General features: G+C 43.5%; 1 protein-coding gene across 4 annotated transcripts in view; it reads left to right on the forward strand.

Annotated features, from left to right (window-relative positions):
* Window positions 1-22,546, forward strand: part of STXBP4 (syntaxin binding protein 4) — a 553,950-nt gene that overhangs the window by 417,093 nt on the left and 114,311 nt on the right. For all 4 annotated transcript variants that reach the window (XM_086930861.1, XM_086930863.1, XM_086930862.1 and 1 more), the window contains one exon: window positions 8,543-8,676. In XM_086930861.1, coding sequence (XP_086786987.1) covers window positions 8,543-8,676 — 134 coding nt within the window. The remainder of the gene's footprint in view (window positions 1-8,542; window positions 8,677-22,546) is intronic.

Consider the following 22,546-nt stretch of genomic DNA (forward strand, 5'->3'; position numbering starts at 1 on the left):
ATATTTAGTATAATTTAATTCTTTAGGAGATGAAGAATTGGAAAGGTTGAAAACAACCTATACCTTATTTTTGCTCCTCTTTATAATTCTGTGTTTATAGGAATGCTTGGTTAATTTTGTATAAAGCATCCTTTTCTCCAAAAATAGAAGAAGGATATATAAAAACGTCATAAAGGTATCAATGTGTGTATATTGTGTATATATATGTGTGTGTATAATGATGTACATATACTTGTTTGTTTCTTGTCTTTTGTAGTTGAAAATTCAGGTATACAAATCAAAATAACGTGGAATTAATTATTCTAGTTGATGCAAAAAATAAATAAATAAATTAGAAATCTGTATCGTGTTGTATAACTCAGATGGACTATGGAGGACTGTAAATGAAGTAGAATTCGTTGTAGTGATGTTATATACTTCACATCGGAAGAGACAATTCATTTCTCTTATCCTTTGGAAAATAATTTAGCTTAACTTTTTACCCTAGGCATCATCTCTTTTTTTACAGTTTATGAGAAGGGGCTCATGAACTTGGGGAGATAGTTTGCTCACAGTGACTGAGAACTCCAGACGGCAGGGGGAGTTGTGCGTCCCGAGCTGATATTTAAATGACAAATTGCTCCTTCCAGTGGTTGGAGCATGGTGCAACTCCTGGTGATCCGTGGCTTTAAGATGCATGTGCAATGTGACTGATATTTGTTTTCTACATGTGGTTATCGCTGTCATTCACTGCCTCCATGATAAATGCGTTCATTGGGGCAACGTTTTCCTTAGTAGCATGCTGCCGGCACTGCCAAATACCGGGGTTGCGAGACGCCAGGCCTATTTCACCTCGTGCTGTTTTCTCTACCACCCTACATTTCCTGTCTCTTTATCTCCCTGTTGAAGGCTTTCTCCAAATTTGCTTTCTTCATATTTTCCTCTAATTTTCTCCATTTCCTTCCCTTTTCTCTAGTGCTTTGGTTCAAAGTCTGGTGATAAAAAAGAAGTCCATGTCGTCATGAGTGAGGGTTAGTGGCAGGTCTTTTGGTGGGATAAAAAACTGGGGGGGTCTCTCAAAGGGGCATGGCTGATATAATTAAGGGGGTGTCTTTAAACATTTATGCAAAAAATATGTGCTCAGTATAATGTGCCGCCGGACTGGTATTTTTCTACTTCTGTTATTGCCTCCACATATATATACAATAAGTAGCAGTACATCTACAACAATTCAATTCAATTCAATTCATTTATATAGCGCGCTGCATACCCAGAGGGTCTCAAGGCGCTTGGATAAGGGTGGGGGATTACTTGTCCAATATCCAGGTTTTAAGTTGCTTTCTGAATGCTAGGTGGTTCTGAGTGAGGCGAAGGTGAATGGGAAGTGAGTTCCAGGTTTTAGCCGCCAGGTAGGAGAAGGATCTTCCTCCCATGGTGGTTTTGTTGATGCGAGGTACAGCAGCAAGGGCTTGGTTGGAGGAGCGTAGCTGGCGGGAGGGGGTGTAGAAGGAAAGTCGTGTGTTGAGGCATTCGGGTCCAAGTTCGTAAAGTGCTTTGTGTGCGTGGGTTAGGAGACGGAATGTTATCCTCTTATTGACGGGGAGCCAGTGGAGATTTTTCAGGTGACCAGAAATGTGGTTGTTACGCGGGATGTCTAGTATGAGTCTGGCTGATGTTTTCGGATGCGTTGGAGTTTTTTCTGAAGTTTTGCGGTGGTACTGGCGTATAGGGTGTTTCCGTAGTCCAGGCGGCTTGTAACCAGTGCGTGGGTGACCGTTTTTCTAGTTTCGGTGGGGATCCAGCGAAATGTTTTTTTGAGCATGCGAAGAATGTTGAAGCGAGATGATGAAATGGCATTCACTTGTCTGGTCATCGAGAGTGAGGAGTCCAGAATGACGCCCAGGTTCCGTGCGTGGTCTGTCCGGATGGGTGCTTTTCCAAGTGACTCTGGCCACCAAGAGTCGTCCCAGGCAGAGGGGGAGGTACCTAAGATAAGGACTTCTGTTTTGTCGGAATTCAGTTTCAGACGGCTGTGCTTCATCCACTCGGCTACTTCTTTCATTCCTTCATGTAGGTTGGTTTTGGCGGTGTTAGGGTCTTTGGTGAGTGAGAGGATAAGTTGAGTGTCATCAGCGTAGGAGATGATGTTGAGGTTGTGTTGGCGTACGATGGCCGCGAGGGGGCTCATGTATACGTTGAAGAGGGTGGGACTGAGTGAGGATCCTTGTGGCACGCCGCAAATGACTTCAGTGGCCTCTGACTTGAATGGTGGGAGGCGGACTCTCTGGGTTCTTCCGGCAAGGAACGAGGTGATCCATTCCAGTGCTTTTCCCTGTATTCCGATGTTTTTGAGGCATTGTATCAGGGTGCTATGACAGACTGTGTCGAAGGCTGCGGAGAGGTCGAGGAGGATGAGGGTGACTGTGTCTCCATTGTCCAGTAGAGTTCGAATGTCGTCTGTTGCTGCAATGAGTGCGGTCTCAGTGCTGTGTTTGGCTCGGAAGCCGGACTGTGAGGAGTCAAGGGATTTGTTGGTTTCGAGGAAGGCGGCGAGCTGATTGTTGACAGCTTTCTCGATGACTTTGGCCGGGAATGGAAGGAGCGAGATGGGGCGGTAGTTTTTGAGTTCGGTGGGGTCAGCTGTGGGTTTTTTCAGAAGGGCGCTGAGTTCGGCGTGTTTCCAGCTTTCCGGGAAGGTGGCGAAGTTGAGGGAGCAGTTGATGACGTCTCGGAGGTGTGGTGCTATGATGGAATCTGCTTTGTTGAAGATGTGATGAGGGCATGGGTCTGTGGGGGATCCTGAGTGGATGGAGTTCATCAGGCGGATGGTGTCCTCAGTGGAGATTGGGTTCCATTCGTTAAGGATGTTCAAGGGGGGTGAAGGTACGGCAGAAGGTTGGGTGGGTTGGTCTCCGGGTTGAATGTCGAAGCTGTTGTGGATGTCTGCGATTTTGTCGTGGAAGAACGAAGCTAGGGAGTCGCAAAGGGTTTGAGAGGGAGTGATGTTGTTGGAGTTGGCAGTGGGGTTGGTAAACTCTTTGACGATGTTGAATAATTCCTTGCTGTTGTGGGCGTTGTTGTCTAGTCGGTCTTTGAATGCGGCTTTCTTGGCAGTCCGGATCAGTTGGTGGTGTATGCGGGTGGCGTTTTTGAAGGCGTCCCTGGTGCTGGTGTTTGGGTCTTTTTTCCAGGCCTTCTCAAGGGAGCGACAGAGTTTCTTGGATTTCTTAAGATCATCGTTGAACCAGGGGGCCTTTTTGTTGCCTAGTTTGATTTGACGTTTTTTCAGGGGTGCTAGGTTGTCGGCGCTGTTGGTTAGCCATTGGGTGAGGTTAATGGCTGCTTGGTTGGGGTTCGAAGAGTGGGCAGGGGGGTTTTGAAGAAGCGATGAGGAGATCTGGTCGATGGTGATTTTGTTCCAGTTTCTTCGCAGAGTAGGTTGGGGATGGTTGTGGGTTGCGGTCTTATTGTAGATAAAGTGAACACAGCTGTGGTCCGTCCAATGGAGAGCTGTGGTGTGACTGAAGGAGATATGTTTGCTGGAGGTGAAGATAGGGTCGAGTATGTGACCTGCATAGTGAGTGGCGGTATTAACAAGTTGTTTGAGTCCGAGGTTGGCGAGATTGTCCAGAAGGGCGGTGGTGTTGCTGTTGTTGCTTTTTTCCAGGTGAAAATTGAGGTCTCCCAATAGAATGTAGTCCTCGGAGGGGAGGGCGTGTGGGGTGATAAAGTCAGTGATGTCTTCACTGAATTGTGCACGGGGTCCTGGTGGCCTGTAGAGGAGGGTGCCTCTGAGTGTGGTCATGGGGTCGGTGTGGATCTGGAAGTGAAGGTGTTCGGCGCTAGCGAGGTTGACGTCTGAGCTGGTTGAGATGCGGATGGAATTCTTGTGGACGATAGGGATGCCTCCTCCTGTTTGCTTGTTGCGGTCTTTTCGGATGATCTTGTAGCCTTCCGGGATGGCTATGGTGATGTCTGGAGCTGATGAGGCGTTCATCCATGTTTCTGTTAGGAAGGCGACGTCCTGAGAAATGGTGTCTAGTAGATTCCAAAGGTCGATGGCATGTCTGTGGACCGAGCGGGTGTTGAGCAGGATGCATTTTAGGTGGTTGGTGTCAGGTCTCTGTTTGGTGTTAGTGGATGAGGAGTTGGTCTTGGTGCCGTCAAACTTGCCGGAGTTGCATGTGAAGGGTCCATGGGTGTGTCCAGGGGCGGCTTGGGCGCAGTTGGGGAGTCGGCCGGGGTTAAGGGCTAGGAGGGTGGAGGCGGCGTATGTAATGCGGGTGGGGTGGGTGGGACGGGGACCAGGGGGTCTGGCGCTGGGCGCGGTCCAGGCGCGGACGGGCGTAGACGGGCTTACCTTTGGCGCACCTTCTGCGCGCATGGGGCGCGATCGCTGCGCGTGAACGCTGCGCGCAAATGCATCTGTCATATGTGGATAGTGGAAGGGGAGGGGCGAGGGAGGGTCAGCAGGGAGGCGGGGTGGAGATCAGGGGAAGGAGTCAACAACAAACAAAATGGCAGCAGCAAGCAGGCAATCCCAAAACAACACAGGGGCACAATGGAGGCGAGCGCAATGCAAATTAAAAGCACAATTGCAGGCACTAATGTTATTTCAGGCAGCACGGTGCAGGAGCTGCTGTCGCACAAGCGCACTATGGGATTTTGGTGCTGTAAATGGTCTCGGCGGATTTCTACAGGAATGCTCGGCGGTCGGGGCGATCTAGCGCTAAGCACTGACTAGGCGCTTCTTTTTAATTATGCAGGCTCAAGCAGGGTGTGAGATCGGGTCTCAGCGTTAACAATACCAGATCCAGGAGGCAGGGAGCAGTGTGTGGAGAGGCCGCCTCTGCTGAAAACACAAGAGAGAGTACCCCACTATCACCAGGGAACAGGGTACAGTGACAGCTTAGTCAAAGGGAAATCCCTGGGTGTACACTAAAGTAGGTGCGTGTTATATTGCTGTATGGGTTCTAACCAATCATACAAACATTCCTTATAGGTACATTAAGGGGAAAATTCATATAGAAATAAAACATTGGATAAGGAGTTCCACACTAAAAGTAAACGTTCACAATCTCTTTAATATTTTTATAAAAGTAAAACCTCTTATCACAGAGAAATAAATTAAAAATCCAAAGAACACTCTTTGAACAAGTACAAAAAAATTCCAATGAACAATTAATAACAAGTCATTACACATAAAAAAACTATATCACAATCATAAGAATTATGCAACAAAGGAGAAAAATGATCAACACTAGTACAGTACACAAAAACGATTGGATCCTTTTCACAAACCCCCTACCACTGTGGCCTTAATATTCTCCCGCCACTACTAGTATAGATCCACTGGTCTTTTCTTTGATGTTGGTGGTACAGTAGACAGTATCAAAAATACATGAATATCTGCTACTTCCTTGACCTTGTTTGGATTCTAGTAACAATTGCGTCAAAGCAAAGAAAAATCCATACATGCCCGTTCATGAGAGCGTTTTAAATTATATAAAGATATTTACAAGATTTGATAAACAATTCGATAAAAAGAGGGGATCCAAGCCCACCTGATCATAGAACAGGAAAAAGACTTTTTTATTCTGAGAAGTTTCATCACCCCCGAGGTACAACAAAAACCTACAGTGATCGTCTGGAGAAGGCTTCCTGACGGCTGTTTTTCCTGGGGGAATCTTACAAGACTTATGGGAGATTTTTAAATATAAGCCTAGAAGCCGGTGACCCCAAAGAGACGGCATGTTCTGATGAAGGTGTTACAACATCAAGTAATATAACACCGAAACGCGTCGACGCAATTGTTACTAGAAACCAAACAAGGTCAAGGAAGTAGCAGATATTCATGTATTTTTGATACTTTCTACTGTACCACCAACATCAAAGAAAAGACCAGTGGATCTATACTAGTAGTGGCGGGAGAATATCAAGGCCACAGTGGTAGGGGGTTTGTGAAAAAGATCCAATCGTTTTTGTGTATTGTACTAGTGTTGATCATTTTTCTCCTTTGTTGCATAATTCTTATGATTGTGATATTGTTTTTTTATGTGTAGTGAATTGTTATTAATTGTTCATTGAAATTTTATTGTACTTGTTCAAAGAGTGTTCTTTGGATTTTTAATTTATTTCTCTGTGATAAGAGGTTTTACTTTTATAAAAAATATTAAAGAGATTGTGAATGTTTACTTTTAGTGTGGAACTCCTTATCCAATGTTTTATTTCTATATGAATTTTCCCCTTAATGTACCTATAAGGAATGTTTGTATGATTGGTTAGAACCCATACAGCAATATAACACGCACCTACTTTAGTGTAAACCCAGGGATTTCCCTTTGACTAGTACATCAACAACAAGCCAAGACTATTGGCTTTGTCAAAGGTTGTTAATAGGAAAACATAAATATACTACATGCATGCATACAACTATAGCTTTGTTGTATATAATATTGAAAATGCTTTAGTTCTAGCGTGAGAGGTTGTGGCGTAATGGCTAGAGCTGCCAACTTTGAAGCTGATGAAGCTAGTTTGAGTCTCAGCATCGGCTCAAAATCACTTAATCGCCCGTGCCTACCAGAGATAAATGAATATGTCCTTGTTGATGCTCCTGTAAAGCACTTCGGGTTTTGCAATATAGATCTGCATAAAAATAAGTTACATCAAAAACGGGGAACTGCTGCAGAGTTACGTTTTTTTTCTTCCATTTTGAGAGTGAGGACAACAATGAAGAGCCCGACAGGGACTCGTCTCGGCACCTGCTTTTAAGACCTGCCGGTGCTGAGCACCGATAGCCACAAACCATCATTTTAAGTGGGCTAGGTTCTATCGCCTGCAGGCACTGCCACAAATTAAAAGAAGAACAATTGATGGACAGTATGCAGGACAATGTCATACATTCACCCCAGTACAGAGAACTGAGCCTAAACCATCGTTTTTTGTCTCCCCATGCCATTCCAGTTTGAACCCAGCCGTATGCAAATCAGTCTTGACCCTGCTCCCTATGGAAACTGTCCAGCCCGATCTGCCAGGCCTGGGCTCACTGTGCCACTGGATTCAAGCTAACCTGGCTGATGAGATGTGATGCCCCAAAACCGGTCCCAGGATGCTTGTTTTCAGTCCATGGGGGACCTGGCTTTGCAGTTCGGGCTGGATTGTTCCCATGAGTCATGTTCCCATGAGGCACAGGGTGAAGACTGATTTGCACATGGCTGGTCTAAACTGGGGTGGCATGGTGAGCAAAAGAACAATAGATTTAACCCAGCTCTCTTGACTGGGGGTGAATGTTTGATTTGCTCATCATTCCGTCCTTCATCTGTGTATCTTTTACTGTCACAAATTAAGCACCGTTGTTCTCTTACAGTTGCCGTTACTCATCTATGTGTGTGTGTGTGGGAACATTGTACTGTTAATAATGCCCTGTTACTGAAGTTTGCATTGCTAATGCCTGCTTCATACTTTTTTGAGTATGTAAAGGAAGCTTGCAGTGCTGATTGACATGCTGTACCTGTGTTTTGGGGAAGGAAAGCTGCATGTGCTGTACATACCTGTTGTTAGTGCGCAATGGAAGCTTTTTCATATGGTCCATATTTACAACTGTGCTCTTCCTTTTTAATTGTATTCCTGTAGCGCTTGCTACATTTAATTTTATTTATGCAGCACGTACTATCCCGTGATAAGGCGCTGAAGTGCTTTTTTGCAAGTAGAACGCAACTCTGGAACCCAAAATGGATTAGTGGTGGATTAGCAGCCTGCACTCCCCCTTTAACAATCAGCTGTTCCCCAATGGTAGTGTTCATTTTGCCTTTTCTGGTGTGAGCATTTGTTCTCCATACTTCACTACTCTGTGGCACAGGTATAGTAGGGTGGGGGCATCAGAAGTGTGCGTTTCACTGACAAAACCAGAAGTTACATGACCGTAAGCAGCAATATATGCATACACACACCACAGGTATAATATGTAGCAGTGCAAGATTGCCTTCATGTGAAAATCACAGGCTCAGCACTTTTGTGTACTTCTGAATCTTGAACACATCTTCACATTACATAGGAGCAAAAAGCAATTGGCATTGCCAGTGCTTGTTTGTTTCCCATCACACACTTCACGACACGTGACCGTGTGGCGGAAGGAAGGGATAGGCTATCCAACATGCAGCTTTAAAGTGTTTATTAACAATATTCAAGTCCTGCCCCTATGCAACCCTGTCGTCTGATGCATTGAAGCACACTCATGAAGACGGAGGCTACTGTCCGTGTCTTGACTTTAACAAACAAAAGAATAAAAACAGTGTAAAACATCAAGGGGGCTTTTTCCTCAATCACCAATCAGGATTCAGATGTTACAATATTTTGAATTCCAGTAACTGAAAGTGAATTTCCAAGGCCAATGGGAGAGAGCAATGGCTGATCAAGAACACCTTCATTGTTTACGAACATTTCTAACTAAACTAACTTTCCTTTCTTAATTCTACACAAAGATACCATTGGTGTTAACAGTGTGTATCAATGCATACTAATTAATATTAGAATTATTGAACTCTATTATCTTTTATTTTCATAGTGATCGAAGACTTGCACTTTCTTCTCAGTCAATTCTTGCTCGGTTTGGAAGAAATGGGCGCACTGTGTCAGCAACTCTTGCTGCAGAAGCTAATGACCTTGCAAAGTCCGTACGGTCTGCGGTGGAAGAAGATTGTGAGTCCTTTTACATTCTTATCGCTCGTGTTTGTTGATCATTTTCTTCATTTAGCTATATTTTGTTTCAGTAGTTTAGTAGTATTGTAATATTGTCTTTCATTCCTTTTTAGGTCTCGCCTAGGCAGCCCCTGCGCTGTCTCTTTGAGACATGTGGTATTCAGGTTATGTGCATAAAGCTCCGCCTACTTCCCGCCCATCTTTTTAATTGGCTCCTGTCCCTGTCCTTTGTAAATTATGGCTTTTCACTGGTCAAAAGTGTCTCTTTTTGAACATCCCATGAGGACATCCTCCTATTACATGTGTTGTTACGACGTAGGTTTTAATTACAGCCTCAAGGCACTATTTTCTTAAAGTCTTCAGATAGGACACTCACTTGGTTCTGAACAAGGTTTGCAGTGGTTACTTTACTGGCTAGCACATCTCACATTTATATTAGACCGTCTTTAAATTTCCCTTCATCAGCTCCACATAGAGTACAACCTAATCCGAATTAATATAATAGTCATTCTGTTTGGGGTTCAGATTGTCACTTACCTGGTTGGCACTCAGTTGGTCGTTTCCCTGAACAAAAATGGCAATTCTGGACTGGACAAAACCTCCTGTTTAGAAAAAGTTGCTAGTTGGATGGATACCTCATATCTGACGCTCAATGGGGCAAAGACTGAGCTTATGCTCTTTGGCAATTCTGCCCCCTCAATATAGACTACGTCTGGCCTAACTGCCTGGGCCTCCCTCCACCTTGAAAAAGTACATAAAGAACTTGGGGATTCGGCTTGACTCCAACCTTGATTTCAAGGAACAAGCTCGGAAAGTAGCAGCCACCTGCTATGGCCTTCTGACGATGATCAGGAAGATCCTTCCCTTACTAACTTTCATGGCTAGAAGGCTGCTAGTTCAAGCACTGATTTTGTCACGGCTTGACTATGCCAATGCTTTATACTAAGGAGCCCCACTTTCCACAACCAAAATACTACAGACAGTTCAAAACTGTGCAGCCCGGCGGCTCCTAAATATCCCTAAACATCTCTCAGCCACACCTGCTCTTGCCTCTTTGCATTGGCTCTCAATCCAGGAGAGGGTTCACTTTAAGGCTATGAGCATTGCACATTAAACACTTTTTGGAGAAGGATCCCCGATGATTCACGCTATGATTCATCCCTATCATCTCAAAAGAGCTTTAAGATCAGAAAGTAAACATCTGATGACAGTTGCAATGCACTAGGTCTCGTATTACTCAAAGTATGAGCTATTGACGTTGCATTATTATTTGCAATGTCAATACCTCAAACTATTAGTATTTCGCGACCTATTGCATTGCAAATGCTTGTTTGCCGTTTGGTGTGTGTGACTGTATAAATGGAATAATCAATCAAGCAAGGCTCTTTCCCTTACTAAACAGGTAGCAATGCCAGATTCAACCGTTAGGCTTTCCTGTTTTCAGTGTACTGTCCTTGAGACAGATGTCAAAGATTTGCAGAATGTTGAGTTTCTACTTAGGGCAGGCAATATATATGGAGTGTGCTCCGTGCGCTCTGGAAATACAAGCCATTGTTAATGCTAATGTATGCATTATTACAGTCTGGGGGCTATTCCAGCTCTATCTGGCCCCAGGGGAGAAGTTTGCTAATAAATGATAATGTGCGTACTGTTTGCTATAGAGATTTTGGGTGACAGCAAACTCTGCAGCTGTATGAAGAGGCAGCAGAAGTGGTAAAGGAGCTTCATCCCCTCTCAGAAGGCTTCAGAGCGCTTCCATTACATTTCAACATGAAGTTTATTTAACATCTTTGGGCCGTGTCTATGGAAGTTTGAATTTATTGGAGGATCACTGTACAGTAATTTTTAACAAGCCGTTTGGGATTAAAAAAAATTTTTTTTAAAGCAGTGCGGGGACTTTGCTCCTGCCAGGCATTTGTGATGGTTGCACAACACTCTAACTTTGTAATCTCTGCAGTCTGCATTGTTTTTCTACATTTTCTGTCTTGGGATAAATAACAAGCGCAGCTGAATATGTTTTAGTCAAACGTGGTCACAGTGTTTGGCACATCTGTTGTTGCCTAGTGCCAAGCATGGTTTCAGCACCAAACTTTTTAAACTTCATACTGACATGGAAGCAGGAAAGTTGAAGTTGAACTCGATGATTCTGAGGCTGTATCTACAGTGTGCAGATGCAGAACGGGTCCATGAACCAGTTTTGGTGAAACTGCACCATCTGCAGCACATACTAGAAAACTACAAGTTGTATTGTTTACAGCTTAACTCATAATTTTTCTGAGTTAATATATGCACTGGAAGCAGCACAGCTTCATCAAAACCAGCTGATGGACCTCTTTGCATCGTGCATGACACTGAACACATTTATGATATGGCCCTTGTTTCTTCTGTATGAAGTGATGCAGCTCATATAGGCATGCCTTTTAGACTATCATGATGTAAACCTAAGAACAGGAGTGTTGGGTGTAGTGTCTTATGGGAAGACCTTGATTCCAGAGGCATCCATATGCTCAGGGATCTTTGTTACCACAACCCCAATGCCCGAGTGTTCTGAAAGCAAGGCTCTGTTTCGGTCTCAGTGAAGGAGGATTGAATCATAGAGGTGCTCCTGCCTGAAACTGAGGCACACAAAGCAAACACAAGGAGATAATGGACAGAGCACTGAAACTTTTCAGACACTCGCACCAAGTCACAGATCTGGATTGAATCCATCGACGTTCTGTAGCTCACTTCACCCCCCCGGTACAGACCCAGCCATATGCAACTCAGTCTTGACCCTGTGCCTCATGGGAACAGTACAGCCCGAACTGCCAAGCCAGGTCTTCCCTGGACCGGAAACAAACATCCTGGAACCGGTTTTGTGGTAACACCCCATATCAGCCAGGCTAGCTTGAATCCAGTGGCAAAGTGAGCAAGGGACCCACGTCTGGCTCTACCCTGCCAGCTTAGGGCAAACAAAGCAAACACAAGGAGATGATGGACGGAGCACCAAAACTTTTCAGACACTCACCCCATGCTATGCAGATTCTATACATCTATATAGGATCTGCACATTTAGACAACAGAAATTATGGGTATGGTGTCCAGACTGATTCCGACACCGCCACCTGGTATGTTCGCCTGTATACCAGCTAGCTCACAGTGCCAATATGAAGTCCTCTTACCAAGGAAAGAATAGTTCCTGGCAACTATCAAACACGACAACTCTGTCCCATCAGGGATCGTGGAAACAGTACAGTACTTTTCGCTCAGTCACTCGTGCTCACTTTGTCTCCAAGAGATACACAGAATAAACAGTGGGGATTTTTTTCAATAAGCTTTTATTGAACCAGCATCATTTTAGTGTAAAATAGTTGTGCTGAAACAACCATAAGACAGAAACAGATATAAATTATTATAAGCACCAACTGAGTAAATGGATGGTAGATTGCTTCCATAGTGCTTAAACAATGAATATATGCAAGCATATAAAAACATAACATTAGTAATGCATACTCCTACAATGCAACCCTAACTAGATGTACCTAAATGTACCTAGCATGTATTTAGGTGTAGAGCCAAGAATCCTCCTAGGATGAAGCAAACCCCATTACCTGGTGTGAGTGAATGCAGGACCACATCTTGGTCTCGAGATGGACACCCTACGAGGGTTGTCAGACTACTGCGTGCCCGAGTGTCTGTGTACATGAACCTCAGTGTCTCGCATCCGTGTGTCAGCATGGAAGTCTTTCTCCTATGCCTGCCTCAGCAAAGATATGGTGTTTATATACCCAAAAAAGTACCCTCAGGGGTTCTAACCAACGTCATTCTAGTGCAAAATAGGTGTGCTGAAAGAACCATAAGACAGAAATAGATATAAATGATTATAGCACCAACAGAGTAAATGGATGGTAGATTTCTACCATAGTGCTAAAAAAATTAATATATGCAAGCATATTCATACATGACATTAATAATGCGTACTCCTATGATGCAACCCTAACTAAATGTACCTAAATGTACCTAGCATGTCTTTAGGTGTAGAGCCAATAAGCCTCCTAGGATGCAGCCAACCCATTACCTGGTGTGAGAGAATGAAGGACCCCTTCTTGTTCTCGAGATGGACACCCTGCGAGGGATGTCAGACCACTGCGTGCTGGAGTGTCTGCATGCAGGAACCTTAGTGTCTCGCGTCAGTGTGTCAGCATGGAAGTCTTTCTCCTCTACTTGCCCCAGCAAAGATATGGGGTTTATATACCCAAGAATGTCCCCTCAGGGATTTAACCTTGCTGTGTCATGTCGTACGAGGATGACAAAAGGGATTACCCTTATACATATTTATTATGCAGAAGATGGTAATCCTGTCGTGATTCTGAGAATCCTCATGCATAATAAATGAGGCTAGTTTTCTGGGAATACCACACATTTATGCAGCACCTAACTAGGTAAAAGGTCAATGCCAAAAACCATTATGTAGTACAATGGCAGGGAAAATGTAGGTGAGCGGTTGGGGACTACTCAGGCCTATATTTGGGTACATAACAAAACATGATATCCACTCCTCATCCGACTGGACGAAATACTAAAAGTGAATGTTCATCTAATTAATCGTAGAACATTGTGAAAAATGGTCAGAAGAAAAATGTCTATAAAAAGGATATAAAAAGTGCCTAAAAACTCTATGAATCTTTTATTTATGCTAAAAGTCCTATAAGTCCTTTAAAATATGTGCATATATATGGTTGGAGCAACTGAAAGCCATGATGCCCAGTAATAGCATAGAAAAAAATAAATGTAATTCCAAATCCGGTTGTTTTTGAAAAAAGCCCGAATTCTTCCCAGCACACCGAGAGCCAAATATTTATGTGTCCTGTAACGGAGACGCACTATCACTGCTGCTTGGCTCCTCAGACGGCAGTGCCTGTAACACCTCGCAGATCAGGGCAATCGAGCAAAGAGGATCTTCTTCAGTTCCCACAGCCAATGCTGAGGAAGCCAATCCAATTCAACAGGAGCTGAAGCATCCCGTGGTGGCTCGAAGAATGCCGACATCAACATGGGAATATGATGAGAACACTGAAGTAAGTATTCCGTTAACCAGTCCATTAATACATCCATGTCCAGTGGCGCAACAGATGGAACTGTTAGGCAGAGATCCAGCACGCAGTCTTGTCCGCTGAACAAACAGTAGAGTACAGGCAAAACACAGTCAATCCAGACTGGTCGAAATGATAGGAACCAAGACTCCCTTAGCTCCCGAAGTCGAGGTGTGCCCAGGTGGAGTACCATGCGATCACGGTAACGTCCCTCCAAGAGTGTTTTTTCCATTGCCTTGGTGACTGGGAAGTCCAGTGGGAGTCTGCTTCGGGATTCTGAAGAAGCTGAGGAAAGTCCTGGACTTACTCCCGATTGAAGCCCGTCAAACCCTGGTCCATGCCCTGGTGACAGCTAGGTTGGATTATGGGAACCTGCTGTACCTGGGGGCTCCAGAAAAAAGTATGGCGCGCCTGCAAGTGCTGCAGAATGCGGCAGCGCGTCTGATTCTCAGACTGCCTAAAAGGGCGCCTTCTAAGGCGGCCCTCCAGCAGCTACACTGGCTCCCTGTGAGGCGAAGAGTGGAGTTTAAAGCGCTCTGCACCTGTCATCGTATCTTGAATGGCAGGGCACCCGGCCCTCTGACCAAACTGATCGAAGTGTACAAACCTATTCGTGCGCTGAGATCCACGGGGGGCGGCCTACTGAAGACTCCAAGAATTAAGAAGGCCCGCATGGGAGGCAGGTCCTTTAGATGCCTAGCGGCTGCTAACTGGAATAAATTGCCAGCAGACTTGCGCCTGGATCCAGTGGAGGCTAGCTTCCGAGCGAAACTAAAAACATTTCTTTACACTAAATAACGGCCCACGCAGTTTTTTGTGTCCCCTGTTTCTCTGCCTCTCCCACTTTCAGCGCGTGGACACGCCGGTGTGCGTAATCGCAGCGCTCTACAAATGTCCCAATAATAATAATAATAATAATAATAATGCGTATCAGAAAAATTATAACCAGGATTCCCACTACCAGTAGCAGGATTGGCGGAAGTCCTCCAAAAATGCTCCCAAATACGGAGTGTATAAAAGCTGAAATCATTCCAAAGAGTGTCTGAAAGGTGCTTAACAGTCAAGAACCTATGGTCTTAGGTAGGTGTACTATACCCTTCGTATCAGACATGTTAATGATCCGCTTTTCCATTTCCTAGAAATGGAAAGGGCTGTTAGTCCATAGCAGTGCCGGTGTCTCCGCTGAGGACGTTGCAACCTGAGGATCAAAATTCTGTCGGGCTGAGGTTAAGAACACATCTTTCTATAAAAGCATGGCTTTCATTCATCTCAGAGTATCAAACCGTGTAAAGGAAACATTCAACGAAGGCCATAACGGCTCTTCCCTGACTGTGTGGGTCAGTAGAAACAATACTTGCATACAACAAGTAACCCTGGAACTTACTGTGACTAGAAATGCGATGCCTGGAAGCATTCCCCAACAGCCTTGGTCATTCAGCATTAAGTAATCCCCCGTTTGAGAGCAACTTGAACACCAGATTAATCACGGCAGTTGGTGACCCTTTCAAATGACAGGACAAGTTTGCAACTGAACCATTCGAGGCCCCATGAAGCATAGTATCCTGACAAATGAGAGATACACTCAATGAATTCTCGCAGTCTGTACCGCTGAGAAACACTTCAGTGTCCCTGTTCCTGCATCTAAATATATACTATAATTCCCAAGATTCATGGATGAATTCCCTACCCATTGCTTCATATCTGTCTACCTGATGGTGTTGTAGGCAATATTGAAATTGGAATGTTGTTACTGGCAATATTATTTGGCCATGAATTAACCATTCTGTGGGCGGTGACTCTGCCACGGTGAAAGGTAATTGGTCTAATTTTTTAATGCGCAATATTGTATACTTCGCATCCCTTTGTGCCATTTCTTTCTGCTTTTCAGTCAAATTATATGCAGAGAATAGACGTACTGTTGATACATTGCCAGGGCACATAACCTGAGCACAATGATTGTATCGTCAAGCTTAATGACACAATAGAACGTAACTGGGATTGTCTGTGTTGTAAGATGGACAGATCCTGTTCCATGATATCTATAGCAGAAGATACATTGTTGCCCAGTGAATAAATCCTGGATGTCAGGTCGTACCATTGTCAACCACAGTCAAAGCATTTTCTAAGTTAACTCTGTCAATTCTTCACGCAATCTCTCTGCAGCTTCCTGTTGAGAGATTTTCCAAATTTCATTACAGATAGTATATAAGAAGCCTTTCTGGCGTGGCTTTCGGGGACCTATCAAAAAATCCCTGAGATCCATGTCATCTGAGAGTAAGGGCAAGTGTTGTTTCTCCTGTGACCGTATTGAGGTTCTTGGGCAATAAAGGCATAACTTCCCAATGCTGTATGATGTCACCACCCCCAGATGTTCTTGTTGTACATAGCGTAGGTCAGGCCTATGGATACTATATCCTTCGGTGATACCCTTGAATCTTGACTGTCACCTATTTGTGTTGATATGCCAAACTAACCATCCCTTCCAATTGGGGTCTGTTGTGTTGTATGAAATGTTATGCATGATGTCATCTAGTGTGCCCTCACCATTATCTGTATAGTTTTGCCATCCCTATGACTGTGAAAGTGAGGGAATACGAGGTGTGTGCAAGTCATTAACCTTGACTAACCCAAGACAGAAAGTCTATTGGACAGAGTTGTTCAGGAAAATAATCTGTAGTGGTATGAGGCATGCTCTAAATAGTGCCACGGTACCTTGAGCCTGCCATTCCTTAGTACCCTAGACTGATTTTGTGTCTATAATGTATTTCCGTAAGTCGAAACCCTGTTCAGACCGTTGGGCAATAAAGGATGCAGAGTATATCTTTCTTGTGTTAGTAAGCATATTTTTCTTTGCAGATGTAGGTGCAAGCTTATAATAATATGAGCGTGGATCTGATGTATTAAACCCAGAAAAATAAGCAAACATTTGTAAACTACCTTTTGGTGGTGTCAATGTTCCCATTGGTGGTATGTGAAAACATTACGTGTTGCACTTGTTTTATTTAGCAAGTGATGACCATGATGTTGGTAACAGTACATGGTATCAAAATCAAATGAGTCATCAAACATTAAATTTTCCATGAAAATCCTGCAGACAGCAGTTTACTTTAACAGTTTCAAAATCCTAATCGTCAGAGTATGTACTGGAGGTGATATAATTTAAAGACATTTTGAAAACATGTGGTATTTTTGTTCAGTGCAACCAAATACATCATATGAAACTCTATCCCAAACTATTCTGTCAGGAACTGGAATTGCCGTAATGTTCACAAAGGACAGGCTCTCTGCTCACGATGAGATGATGTATGAAGTTTCAGCACCAAGTTCACTCTTGATACTGCAGAGCATTCTGGGAGATAGTGTCTAATCATGTGCAAGAAAAAGACAGTCACTAAACCAATCCAAAATAGTAGGAACTATATTCCAGTGATTATCCAGAACTATAGCCATGGTGAGACTAGGTATGTCTTTTGCAGCAAAATGTAGAAATCATGAATTCTGTTTTTTGCGGGGAAATTGGAGCTGGCGGTGACATATGTTCACTTTGATTCCTTTGATCTTGTCTACAATCTTTTCTTTGACCAGATCCCTGACCTTTGGGATCTAGGCAGGTCTTGCCATTACTGTTTTTACTTTCCCAGTGGCAGTGAGTTTTGGTTTGTAGTGGCCGGAATTCGAGTTCCTGTGAAACAGCCAAACGTCTATTGTAGTCAAATGGTTTTTCCTCTGCCACTGTGCTGCCACAATCGAGTTCAGGTACCCACATTCTCATCCCAAATAGGACTTCGTAAGGGGTGATGCTTCCTAGGGAACTTCTTGGCATGTTATTAAGTGCCCTCTGGACCCTGTATAGGTGATTGACCCAACAACCACTTGAGCCAAATACCCTTGCTGTTAAGGCCCAGTTTTTCCTCTCCAAAATTGAATTTCCAGTGGGATGATACAGAAACGGGTACCACAATGTTACGCCCAAACTTCCCATGGCTCCTTGTAAGCCCTAGAGCTAAATTCGGGGCCAGGGTCTGATGTAATATGGCAATTGTGTATGTCCCTACGAAAACTAGCAAATCTTTTATAACAGTTTGGGCATAAGTCGAGCACTGAGGCCAGATCCAGAGGAATCTAGGACTATGAATCCACTGCCACCAAAATGTACTTGTATGTCCCATCAGATTGAAAGGGGCTGCTGTTCGGGCTGGACTGTTACCATGAGGCATAGGGTCAAGCCTGACTTGCATATGACTAGGTCTAAACTGGAGTGGCATGGTGAGCAAAAGAACAATGGATTTAACCCAGATCTCTTGACACGGGGTGAATGTTTGATTTTCTCTGCATTTCATCCATCATCTGTGTGTCTTTTGCTTTATCACCCTAAGTGTGCCAGCTGTGCCCAGACGTTGGTTCCAGGTTCACTGTGCCACTGGATTCAAGATAGCCTGGCTGATAAGGGTTGATGCCCCGAAACCAGTTGCAGGAAGCGTGTTTCTGGTCCAGGGATGACCTGGATTGGCATTTCAGGCTGGACTGTTCCCATGAGGCACATGGTCAAGACCGGTTTGCATATGGCTGGGTCTAAACTGGGGTGGCATGTTGAGTTAAAGAATGATGGAGTTAACCCATATCTCTTGACTAGGAGTGAATGTTTGATTTGCTCTGCATTATGTCCATAATCTCTGTGTCTTTTGCTTTCTCTCCCTAAGTATGCCGGGTATGCCCAGACGTGGGTCCAGGGTTCACTGTGCCACTGGATTCAAGCTAGCCTGGCTATTGAGGGTTGATGCCCCGAAACCAGTCCCAGGATGCTTGTTTCTGGTCCAGGTAGGACCTGGCTTGACCAACAGAGAGCTTCCTCATGTTATGTGTTTTTTTTTTAACCAGAAGGCCATTCCATTCTGTGACTATTGTTTTGCTTTTAACATTAAAAGTATACCTACAAAAATCAAGCTCAGAAAGTGGTGTTAATTTCAACACCAGAACTAACTTAGTGTGACAATTTATTCGGCCCTAGCAGTGAAATGAGTGTGAGCAAATAGGTACTTGAGATAATAAATATTTGCTCGTTTAAATGACTAGGCTGGAATGAGGATGCAATTGAAAGATAATGGTTGCTATGTGTTTATTGGTGCTGCTAATAAGTGTCTTGTCCGGGGATCTGGGTAAAGCAAGCCCGAGAAAAATGGGATTATTCTGTGTATGGTAAAGCAGCAAAAAAGAGTGTCTGACCACCATTCAGATTGCAGTCCTGGATATCTATCCATCCTATTAAGATTGTCAAAGCAGGAATGATGTATTTCCAGTACCCCTCTTTCTCCTGAGATGATAATCACTTGTTTCTGTCTTTTGAATTACTATATTACTGGTGCTGAGAAATACGTTTTTCCTCGCCCCTTAACAGTCTGGATTTCTCTCTACAATACCAGAGTCCATTGTTAGGGAAGGAGCCGGGCATAATGTTTTAACATTAGCATATTTTAATCAAAAGAAAGGCTGTACTTGCCAGTCTTGGATTGGGACGTACAAGAAGACTACATTTTGGAGCATACCCTCTCCAGTAATATTTTTTACAAGTAATGAAAGATTTGGGAAAACCAAAAATGTCTCTTTATAATCAAACCCCTAAGAACAGTTTACAAATGAAGAGTATAGTTTTTTGGCAGTTTGAGTACCTGCTTTCGAAGACAAGAATTATGGTATGCACGCCCCGGAACACCTTAAACCTCAAATACCCAGTATATAAAAGAGACCCATATGTACCAGAGCTGAGAGTTTTCTGCTGCAAATTTCATTAAGCAGCTTGACATTGAATTAATCTGAAATCAAGCACAACTGAGAGTTTTTGAAAATACTTGAAACCATTTTCCTATCTGAGGAGAGACCTAGGTGCACATCATTCAGATTTAGAGAGCTTCCATTAGCCATGATCTCTGCACTTTGGTAATAGCAGACTGGGTCGATTCGAAGCCTGGAAGTTGGAGTCGGACCTCTGTCCCTTTGTGGGAGGGTCTAAAGAAGGGGCAGCCTCTTCCTAACACCCGTATACCTTGGGTGTAACACTGGTTAGAGAGAGGATGCTTTCAGGAAGCTGTGCCTGACAGCAAAGGTAGGAAAAAGCTCAAAGACACAAAAACCTCAAACTACTTGGGTTTCAATTGCAGCAAAGTTCTTGAAAGGTTGACCAGGTGGATCTAGATAAGACTAGTACTGGAGTTGAACTGAAGATGGTAGGGTAGGCACCAAGCATCCAGTTACCGACTGTGTATACTGACTAGAACTACCTAACGGTAAGGGAATATTTAAAATTTGGGTCCATGTTTGGTAGCCTTATGGAAATGGTCTGTTTGTAGACTGTCTAGGAATGGAGTTTGTTTTTGATGGCTAGTTTGGATTACTGTGTCACTAATGGGAAATTAAACTTCCTACTTGCAGCCCACTTATTTTTGCCTCATAATCATAACAGGTCCAAGACATGGAATTTCCTTTGATAAGGGCACCCAAGGAAACTCATGCTCTTCATAGTTTGCTTTTCTGTCCTCCATCAAACCCCAGAAAAACTTGATTGGACCCAATCGTATTTGCTTTTGCATATTAGTAAGGCTGATAGTTATCTTCTTGAAACACTTGACACAAGTGTTGTATATGGCCTGGTCCTGATGCCTTTGTCATTTTATTTGGTTGATCAACTCATTTGATCACTAAATGTGGCTAGATCCTAGAGTTTGGTTGACTATCCAGACAGTGAGGAAAAAAGGGAACATTTATTTTTTTTCTTACTGAAGTCCAGACTGTTACTAACTGGACTTAAGTGTAGAAACAGCACCCATGACATGGAAAGCTAAAGGTCATCTGTGAACTGAAATACTTATAATGCCACCCACTGGTGTGACACGGAAACATGGTTTCAGGCCTACCATTTTAGCCTGACTGCTGCAGTGTTAACCTGCAGTACTGGAAGTTAAAATAGCCATTTTTGGCAGGTGAAAACCTTCCTTTTGAATATTAGTAAGTCACCCCAATCAAGACCTCGTAGCCCACAAAGGTAGGGTGCAAGGCATTTAAAAGTGGGACATATAAAAAATGAATATGAACATGTCCCTACACTGAAAAGGCCCATATAGCTATTTTCACTGTGGCAGGACTAGCTGTACTGTGTACGAAACAAACGTGAACATTAAAATACTAATACAAGCTAGAAACATAATTAAACTACTGTTTTCAATAGCTATCAAAAATACCTATTCATAGGTGAGTTTGGAGTTTTAATAAATATTTAGGTAAAGTAACTTTTAGAAAGTTACCTTTTACCTGACTGAGCTGTCAGGAGGCTAATGTACATTAGGTCTCCAGCTACTCCCAACCATTGCTCAACCATAAATGAGGTGTGAAATTCATCTCATGGAGCACAAAATAGGCTGGCAGAAATGGGCATAGATGACACCTCTGATCTCAGTAAAATATGCAGGTTGAGGGCCCCTCCTGTTGTTTCTCCAGTTTCAAATCCTGCATGGCAGGTCTGTCTGAGGCACGTGTAAATGTGCTGTGTTCGTCAAATCAAGCAAACCGTATTTTGGGGCAAATTCTTGTATATCTGTTTTTGTCCTACCAGACTTCAGTCTCTAGGTTTGACAGTACCATTCCTGCTCCAAACTGGATTTTAGCGTTAGATGTAAGAAGGCACTGATTACCGAAGTGAACTAATACCCCCCACACATATACACACTCAGCCTTCAGAGCCCAAGTTAGTGTGACTGAAGACTTTAGCCATCTTGAAAATTCCCCCACACATGACATCTTGGGCCTGTTTGGAGTAAAGCAAACAGGAGCTACTGTAAAAGTATATAGACCAGGGCCCAGAAACTTCACTCTATTGATCAAAGAATAATTAAGAGTGTCTTAGTGTGTTCCACACCCACAAGCTGATAAACCCTGCAAAGATGAGCCCTCACCCAGCCTTCCTCAGAACAATGCTGGACTTGTGAAAGGATACCAAGTGGACTGAACCTACTCAACTTGGCATCTTTGACTTGTCAGAAAGACCCCGAGGAGGTTGGAACCTTGTCCACTTGAAATCAAAGGACAGTATGATTTCCAACGATCAGAAGGCTGATCTCATGGGTGGCTTCAGACACATGAAGCTGAAAAGGGCATTCCTTTGAGGACTCCCAGCTGACTTGTAGCAGTTGGATACTCTAAGAGTCTCTAGTTCCTCCTCCTGAGGTCCCGGGGGCCTAGAAATTGTACTCCTGTGGTTGTTTAGGCACCAAAAGGGAATTTTTTCAAAAAGCTTTTGCTCCAGCGCTTCAATGGGAATGTCCGCTCAAATTATCTATTTGACCAGCAGTTCTAAAACATCATACTGAAATTCAGGTTTTTTCCGCGTGAATAAGATTTTTTCCTCAGGGAAAACAGCAAATTTCCCTTTTCGCATTGGAACTCAAAAATATTTTCAAATTTGCCTACTTCCAGGTCCTAGGAGCGGGCAATATTATTGATTGATTTGATCCTCTATTTATCGTGGTCGGCCTCAAATCGCACCTATGTCCCAGTCTACCATGACCATTGATTACAATTTGTACTTTTTGGAGCTATCCTCACTTAAATCTTTAAGAAATCATGTATCCGGTACCCTTTAATGGATTTTTGTCTTTTTGGTGTCAGTTTCCTTATTCATTTTTTCTCTTTTTATTTAATTGAAATTGAATTTTTATTGTGGTTTGTTTTTGGCGTTTTAACTTTTTTTTGATACTTCTTTATTGTTTACACCATTTCGTTAAGTTAAGCATGTCTGCTGTGTCCCATAG

This window comes from Lissotriton vulgaris, chromosome 7 (genome assembly GCF_964263255.1).
Source record: "Lissotriton vulgaris chromosome 7, aLisVul1.2, whole genome shotgun sequence".
In the NCBI taxonomy this organism is placed as follows: Eukaryota; Metazoa; Chordata; class Amphibia; order Caudata; family Salamandridae; genus Lissotriton; species Lissotriton vulgaris.